A 9,562-nucleotide genomic window follows, 5' to 3' on the forward strand; every position below is an offset into this window, starting at 1 on the left:
GATCACCCTGCCTCTTGTCTTGCGTTTGTATGGCAAAAAAAAAAAAAAGAAATCAGCAAATACAATGAATGCAATGGATAATGAAAGCCTGATGACTCCGGGTCCTGAAAGAGAGGCATTAGTTGCAGTAGAATGTAGAAAACCAACAAAATTCAGGTACTCAACTTACAGCATAGTATTTCTGAACAACACCAAAATCGATAAAACCGATTACAATCCATACCACCAGTGTCACAGTTGAAATGATGATGATGAATGGGACAAAATATCCACTAAATTTGTCAGCCAGTTGCTGAATGGGTGCCTATGGAAAAAAACAAGACACCAAAACCATTGGAACTTATAAACAAAAAGATAAATAATGCTATAAGCATGGATCAAGAAAGTATCATAATACTTTCCTTCCTTAATACATAATCATTTCCTTCCTTAATCATTTCATGGATCAGCCATACCTAAGAAAACTTCTATGAAGATCTTAAAATAATTTCCAGAGTGAGGATACCATGAAGCCATGTCCCGTGTTTGCCAAATACTCTGGATATTTTCATTACCTTTGACATTTGAGCCTCCTCTACCAGTTTCACAATCTGTGCTAGCGTAGTGTCCGACCCAACATGAGTAGCAGTAACTAGCACCGAGCCATGTGCATTGATTGAGCCAGCAATCACCGTGCTCCCAGGTTTCTTAGTGACTGGCATAGCTTCTCCTATAGTGGGGAAAATGGAGAAATATTATGAGCTACATCTGCCATCAGCATGTAGGTATCCTGGCAAATCCTACGCAATCTCCCAGAAGAAAAGTTGAATCAACACCAGCTAACCTGTGATGAGGGACTCATCTGCCATGGTGCTGCCTTCGAGGACTTTTCCATCTACTGGGAACTTTCCCCCAGGTACTACCTTGATCACATCATTCCGCTGAACCAGCTCCATGGGCACTTGCTCCTCCCTGCAATAAATATTACTAAAGTAAAAAATTGAGAAAGTTAAAGCCCAAGAAGGCAGAATAGTGTGGCAAAACTTGTGCTGGCTTTGGAGTCAAGGACCTAGGTTCAAATCCCAGCTCTTCTGGTTTTTTTGTCATCTTAGATAATCTCTTCACTCTTCTAGATCTGTAGCTCCTTATATTTAAGATAAAGAAGTTGAATTGGATGATCTCTAAGGTTCCTTCTAGCTCTAAATCCTATGAACCACATTCATTTACATTTTCTCATCACTGGGACCATATTCCATTCAAAGAGAATGTTCTCTTTTTTTAATGCTTAAACATTTTTTAAAAATTAAATTAATTTTATTTTAAACAAAGATGTCCCTTTTCTCCCTCCCACTTCCCTTCATTACCCTTAAGGAATCATGAAAAACAAAGTCCCCTATTATAAACACATAGTCAAGCAAAACAAATTCCTGAGTTTGCCATGTCTGAAAATGTCTCAATCAGTACTCTGAGCCAATCACCTCTCTATCAGGAGATGGGTGGCCTATTTCAGTGTGAGTCCTCTGAAATTATGGTTGGTCATTGTGTTGGTCCAAATATCTAAGGTTTTCAAAGTTGGTTGTCTTTATAATTTTTTTTACTGTATAAATTGTTCTCCTATTCTTATCTCACTCTGAATCAATTCATACAAATCTCAGGTTTCTCTGAAGCTGTCCTCTTCATCATTTCTTTTTTTTTTTTATAAATTTATTTATTTATTTTTAGTTTTCAACATTCACTTTCATAAGCTTTTGAGTTCCAGATTTTCTTCCCATCTCTCCCTTCCCCTCAACCCAAGACAATGTGTAAATTGATATAGGCTCAACATATATCGTTCTTATTAAACCTATTTTCACATTAGTCATGTTGTAAAGAAGAATAAGAACCAATGGGAGAAAACACAAGAAAAAAGAAACAAAATAAACAAAAAGAGATAGAGCAAATAGTATGCTTCGATCTGCATTCAGACTCCATCGTTCTTTTTCTGGATGTGCACAACATTTTCCATAACGAGTCTTTTGGAGTTGTCTTAGATCCCTGCAATGCTAAGAAGAGATAAGTCTATCCAAGTTAGACGTCACAGAACACGGCTGTTGCTGTGTACGACGTTCTCCTGGTTCTGCTCACTTCACTCAGCATCAGTTCATATGAGTTTTTCCAGGTTTCTCTGAAGTCCGCCCGCTCACCATTTCTTATAGCTCAGTGGTATTCCGTCACATTCACGTACCACAACTTGCTCAGCCATCCCCCAACTGATGGGCATTGCCTCCGTTCCCAGTTCTTGGCCACCATCCCTTTATTATTCCTGACAGCATGTCCACAGATCATGGCTTGTTCAATCATTCTCCAATCGATGCACACTCCCTCAGTTTTAAATTCCTCACCACCATGAAAAAAGGTGCTGTGAATACTTTTGTGCCCATGGGATCTTTTTCCCCTTTCTTTGATTCCCTGGGGTATAGACCTAGTAGCAGTAGCTAGGTCAAAGGCTACGTATGCACGATTTAATAGCTTTTTGGGCGTAGTTCCAAAAGGCTTTAACAGCTCAGAGATCCATCAACAATGCATTAGTGTATTTGCTTTCCCACACCCCCTCTGGCATTTCCTTTTAAGGCAATTTTGCCAATTTTATGTGTGTGTGTGTGAAGAGGTGCTTTAATGTGTATTTCTCTAATGATTAGTGATTTCGAGTATTTTTATATTGCTATTGATAGTTTGGATTTCATTGTCTGTAAATTTCCTTTTTATATCCTTTGATCAACTGGAGAATGGCTCTTATTCTTATAAATTTGAATCAGTTCCCTACTTATCTTAAAATTGAGATCTTTATCAGAGAAACTTGCTGCAAAGATTTTTTTTCCCCATTTATCTCCTCTTCTAATTTTGGGGCAGCTTTATTTTAAAGTTGGACTCTGCTCCACTAGGAGTAGGGAGGCACTGTCCCAAGTTTCAGGCTTTTTCATGTTGCTGTTTTCAGAGCTAGTTCTGAGAGTCTGTAAGTTTTTGGTGTGATCCCGGGAGAAGTATGGTCACTGCTTTCCTGGTCTGCACTCTGGTCTTTACCCAGAAAGGGCCCCTGGTCCCCACAAGTGCTAGCATTCCTCTTCACCTTGGAACTGAGACCAGGGCCCTTATTCCCTTGTGACATATCAGAAATGTTCTTCACCCTGGAACTGTGATTTAGAGCTGCTTATGGGCTGCTAATCAGTGCCAGCAAAAGGTCCCCTTTAATCTCCTTCTGACTGTTGTCTAACAGAGCTCCTAAAGTTGCTACTGCCACAAGCACAGTCACCTCCAAGGCCCATGACTGGTGCTGTAGTGCTGTGCTCTAGCCCAGTGCCCACCCTGGTGTCATAGATCTCTCCTACACACCTCCTAAGCTTTCTTAGGCTGGTAAAATGTCTCACCCTGACCTTTTCTTGGCTCTATCACTCCAAAATTTGATTTGAAGCATTACTTCAAAGTTGTTCAGAGCTGAATGTTGAGAGAGTTCAGATGGGTTGTTGCCTCTAATCCACCATCTTGGTTCCACCCCACAAAGAGTTTTAACAGTTCCATGATGCTTTAAAAAAATTTTTTTCTATGATAATGGCTCTAATCCACCTTTAAGACGCAGCATAGTATAGTGGACAAAGTGCTGAACTTGGAGTTAATAAGACTTAGGTTAAAATTCTGCCTTTGACACTCTTAGCCTCAATTACCTCATCTGTAAAATAGGGACAATAAAGCCTTGCAGGGTTGACATGAAGGCCAAAGGAAAGCCAGTATGTAAAGCACTTAGTACTATACAAATGTCAGTTCTTCATGTTTTCAGCCTTACTGCATACTGAGCATGACGCATTTTATTTTCTCGCCCAAGAAGACTATTCACAGTCTCCCAGTATCCTACCCTTTTTTCTATGTCTTCGCACATTCTATGCCTGGAATGGTCTTCACTTACATCTCTGCCTGTTGAAGTCTTTCTCTTCCTTCAAGGTCTAGCTCAAGTATCAGATCCTTCACGATGCTTTCCTTGATCTCCCTAGCTAGAAGTGAACTCTGTTTTTTTTTAATCTCTCTTACCTCCCTATTAGAATCTCAGATGATCAATGATCAGGGACCCTGTAGTTTACATTTATTTTCTGGGTAGAAGTTAAAGGAGATAATCTGTAAGGCCCCTTTCAATTCTGCAATTCTGTAACTTTCATCTAACTAGTTTTTCTTCTGGGTCTGAATCTTAATTTAGTGACAAAAGCCCTTCCTAGGTATACTGATGACTCCAATGCTTATAGTGTACCACAGGTAAGTAGATCCTTTTAGCCTTACTTGCATAGCTAAGAGGTAGGAAGAAAAACTTACCTTCCTGATTAATCAATGGACAGGTGTTAGTTTTCTTTTCCTAACATCCCTTCTGCCCTAAGAGTTTCTGCTAACAGTTTACCATTACAATCCTCTTGCTTTTGTCCAACCATTTTAGAGAACAATTTGGGAACAGGCCCAAAGGGTTATAAAACTGTGCATACCTTTGACTCAGCAATACCAACACTAGGACTATATCCCAAAGAGATCAAAAAAAGGGAAAAGGACCTAAATGTACAAAAATATTTATAGCGGCTCTTTCTGTGGTGGCAAAGAATTGGAAATTGTGGGGATGCTCATCAATTGTGGAATGGCTGAACAAGCTGTGGTGTATGAATGTAATGGAATACTATTGTTCCAAAAGAAATGATGAGCAGGAAGATTTCAGAAAAACCTGGAAAGACTTAGATGAACTGATGCTGAGTGAAGTGAGCAGAACCAGGAGAACATTGCACACAGTAACAGCAACACTGTGCAATAATCAACTATGATAGACTTAGCTCTTCTCAGCAATATAATGATCCAAGACAGTTTCAAAAGATTCAAATGCTATCCACATCCAGAGAAAGAACTATGGAGTCTGAATGCAGATTGAAGCAGACTATTTTCACTTTTTTTTTTGTTTTTTCTTTCTCATGGCTTTCCCATCTTGTTCTGATTCTTCTTTCACAATATGACTAATGTGGAAATATGTTTAACATGCCTGTACATCTATAATGTATATCAGGTCTTGAGGAGGGGGAAGGAGAAAAATTTGGAACTCAAAATCTTAAAGAAATGAATGTTGAAAACAAAAAAAATTGGGGAATGGCTGAATAAGTTTTGTTGAAATTGTGATGATTGAGATTATGATGAAATGTTATTGTACTATAAGAAATGACAAGCAAGGTGGTTTCAGAAAAACATGGAAAGACTTATATGAACTGATGCAAAGTGAAGTGAGCAGAACCAGGAGATCATTGTATTTAGTAAGAACAATATTGCAAGGATGATCAACTGTGAAAGACTTGACTACTCTGATCAACACAATGATCCAAGACAATTCCAAAGGACTCACAATGAAAAAACACTGTCCATCTCCAGAAAGAGAACTGGTGAAATCTGAGTGCAAATTGAAGTATAATTTTCTCACTTTATTTCCTTGATTTTTTTTTTTGGTTATACAGTTAATGTGGAAATACGTTTTGCATGATTTCACATGTACAATTGATATCATATTGGTTTGCCTCCTCAATGAGGGGGAAGTGGTACAAGGGAGGAAGAGAATTTGGAACTACATATTTTTTAAAAGAATGTTAAAATGATAAAGTAAAAATAAAAGAAGAGGGAACACAGACAGAGGTAGGTCTATTGGCAAATTTTATCTTCACTTCAAGTACTCTTCAACAATAGAAAATATTTAGATCAACTAAATGTGTCTGATATTAGCAAACATGCAACCTATTTGGCCTTTTAATTTTTAGAGTTTCTGAAGCTGGATTTGAGAGAAGATTGGCGGGCATTAATTGATTTAACAACAGCAATAGCTGAAAAGTATGTGACAATAAATGGTGACATCATAGTGGAAAAAAAAACCCAAATCAATTATCCTGCTTTCTACTCCTGGTTTCTCACCTTGCAGAAGCCAAAAAGAGAGGAAAAGTATACTGTACTTCTGCGCCAAAGCCCTTTTTATTTTTTTTAATCTAGAACAAAGCATCTTGATTTAGAGGTACTCACTCCAACCGTCTTGTCCCCTCTCTCTGATCAATACTTTAGCTAGGGTTTAGTATGAACTGAAATATGAATTATATCCATTCCCTTAGTGATCCACGCTTTTATATATTATAGCATGTTTTCTGACAGGAAGTGCAGAGTTACTCAAACCTTAGCTTATAAAGAAAAATTGTTTTCTAAATGGTTAGCAATTCTTCAACAAGAAATCTTTTTCAATCACCATTTTTTAAAAAGATGCTAAGTTCTGTTTATAAGAGAGATATGAAAGAGTTTTGGTTTTTTTTAAATCACCTTGATTCTGGACAAATGTACACTAGACATTTCTAAGGACCAATGTATAACAGTGACTCAGTCAAAACCCTTTTTATTCTCACCACTTTTAGAATATAACCAGTTGCCTAACAGTAGTGCATAAGTGCATAAGCACTTTGAAGGGGGAAAACAGACTTAGCTCTGCACAAGCTCTTAGAAAGGAGTATAAACCTATTTTATGTTGTTTTATGTTGCATTATGAACCTGTTACAATGAGTATTCCCAAAGAAGGCAGGGAGAGGGTAGAATCGAATGCCTCAAAGTCTTATTCCCATTTTCATTATCTTCCAACATTCTAGCACTTTATAATGTGTCAGATACTAGATGTACAAAGAGGTTCCTGCAGTCATGGACAAAAGCAGGTACAATTACAGGTAATAGGTATTTATTTATTACATGTTTGCTGTGCTCAATTGTGTTTTACAATCTAAAGCCTATTTCAACAAATATTTGTTAAATGCCTACTCTACAAAAAGCTATTTGAATGGATACCATAAAGAAAGAAGTCGATCCAGAATAAACAGAACAGAAGAGCGGGCTGGACTGCCCGAGTTCTTTTCATGCTCCCAAGTTAGTTAATGGAGTCAAAAGGAAACAATGTCATATAATGGAGAGAGCATTGGATTTAGAGTTAGTGGTCCTCAATTCCAATCCTAGCTCTGCTACCCACTATTTCCATAACCTCAGGTGTGTTTCTTCACCTCTCTGGCCTTCAAGGTGTTCTTATCTTTACAATGAGAGCCTTAGACTAGATGATCAAAGACAGATCCTATTGGCTCCAAATCCTGTAATTTTCTACTTATAAACTGACAAAAATTCAAAAAGGATAGAATGAGGGGCCAAAGTTACTAAGATGAAATGGACTAGCAATAAACACAAAGCCCACTAAAGTCATATCCCAGTGTTTCGTCATTGGGTAAAAGCAGCCATAGATGTTCTCAAAGGCCCTAACAGCAGAGCACAAGTTCTGGCTATCAAGCTGAAAAGACTCCAAGTATGGGTCTGGTGATGGAGCACACATTTGTTATCTGAGAACCAGCCTAGATAAGTTTTGAGAAGCTCATCACCTAACTGGCCACAGAGTAATGATTTTTATTTTTAAGCATGGCAACCCTCAGAGTTAACTATCCACTTACAGAGGGTTTGGAATCTGGGCACCAGGGGAAGGAGTGTCCATATTTACAAAACTGCAAATCCTTGAAGCACAGAAATAAATATAAGACTCTGTGGTTTGGTTTTAAAAAATCATCTACACAAACACAGGGTAGAGGAGGGATGGCTAGACAGTAGTAAATGTGCCAAAGATCTAGGAATTGTAATGGTCTAGAAACTCAACATGAGGGAACTGAAATGATGTGCAAGCTTATGTTGCCTACAGCGTACAGAACGAGGGAGATGACAGTTCTGTTTGTGCTCTGCCCTGCTCAGATCACTTCCAGAGCTGTATGTTTAGTTCTTAGTACCACCATAATCATAGAGTAAAAACCTTTTGCCCCATAAGCAACATAAGCTTGCACATCATTTCAGTTCCCTCACATTGAGTTTCTAGACCACTACAATTCCTAGTTTCTAGACTTTATATTTCTGAAGTTACTAAAGTTTAAACCTGCACCAGGACTTTGGAGATTCCCTGTATGTGTACATCTGCTTCTCAAAAATGTAAACTTCTCCAAGGCAGGGACTGTTTTACCGTTGTCTTTGTACTCCTGGCACTTAGCACAGAGCAGTGTACACAGTAGGCACTTATTGAATGATTATAGATGTGATTCCTAGTCTAGTCCCTTCATTAGTTTTGTGAAATTTATGTAATAAGTGATTTCTTCTAATTTTAACAAGCCAGGGCACCCTGTCACTATGCATTGTGTGACAAGTTCTGGATGACCCTTTCTCAGACCAGTGGATCTGTAAAGGAGGTCCTCCAGCTCAGCCACGTGGGTCATCTCAGCTATCTCCCAAGCATCAAAACCCAATTCTTTGGCCTGGATGACACATGCAGTCCTTTCAGTCACCGATCAGCAACTGATGAAAGTTTCTGCAAGGTTTGATGTGACTAGAGAGATATACAGCACAAGATGGTGGTGGTGGTAATAGTTAAGAAACATATCAGAAGAATGTTTTAAAATGAATAAAATAGAATATAGAGGATTACAAAGAAAACTGATTATAATGAAATATAGGTATCAAAATATTTTTAAAAAATAAGTTCTCTTGATTAGAGTGATGAGAAGCTTGAGACAGGGAGACCAAACAGAAAGCTATTGCAACAGTCTTTGGGGGCAAGTGCCATGCCTGAGTAAGATTTTTTTTTTTTGCTTTTCTTACATGACAGAGTGCCACACAAGGTAATGATAACTCACATTTATAGGATGCTTTAAGTTTTATAAAGCACTTGGCTTATAACCCTTCAAGTATAGGTTCGGGGACATGAAAGCAACCAGTCCGAGGCTCAGTTAGTGGTAGAACCAGGACTCAAACTTCTGACTTCATGTCCAGTGCCATTCCCACAACATCAATGAACATTTTCTGAATGACAGATAAAGAGTCTCTGGTGAAGAATAGTCACCTGAGGATGACGTTGTCATCGCCCAATGTCACAACAGTAGCTTCTGTGGCTTGAAGAGACATTAGTTTCGCAAGGGCTTCAGACGTTTTGCTCTAAGAAATAAAGGGAAGAGATGCCAGAGAAGTTTTTAAAAGACACGGCCCCATCTCGACTCTCACGCCCAATCCTGAGGTTAGGAGTAATGGGTGAGAGCAACTTTGTTTTACCTGAAGAAAACTGCTGCCATTTAACAGTCTTGCCAATAGATTCAGACATTCTTTCTATTTGAATAATATACTGCTGCTTCTCCCTCACGCCCACAATGTAACTGCATGAGTTGGATGGCTATGCCATCAGTAAGCAGAAATGATTCAGTACAAAAGCTACAGGGTCCTGATTAGGGTGAATAATGAAGCCCCAGAAGTTATCTTACAAATTCCAACTCCAACTATTTAAAGTTATTTTTTAACTATGGCAGGAGCCATAGTTATTTTTTAAGTAACTATGTATTTTTAAAAATTCTTACCCATCTGCTTCCTATTTTATTTTAGGTTCAACCCAATTTCTTTCAGGGTGGAGTCCCACCAAATTGTATAAGTGATTTAATGTTTTGGGTTTTGGTTTTTTTTTGGTGTGTGTGTGTGTGTGTGTGTGTGTGTGTGTGTGTGTGTGTGTGTG

General features: G+C 38.4%; 1 protein-coding gene across 1 annotated transcript; it reads right to left on the reverse strand.

The window, feature by feature from the left end:
• Positions 1-169: 169 nt before the first annotated feature.
• LOC114032459 (copper-transporting ATPase 2-like) lies at positions 170-8,997 on the reverse strand (the record flags this gene model as incomplete). Its single annotated transcript, XM_027847771.1, has 4 exons — positions 170-304; positions 555-709; positions 824-951; positions 8,906-8,997. Coding segments are annotated over 4 exons (510 nt in total), but the record flags the coding sequence as incomplete, so codon positions are not given.
• Between the last annotated feature and the right edge of the window lie 565 nt (positions 8,998-9,562).

Source organism: Vombatus ursinus, unplaced genomic scaffold, assembly GCF_900497805.2.
Source record: "Vombatus ursinus unplaced genomic scaffold, bare-nosed wombat genome assembly UNPS02005309.1, whole genome shotgun sequence".
NCBI lineage: Eukaryota > Metazoa > Chordata > Mammalia > Diprotodontia > Vombatidae > Vombatus > Vombatus ursinus.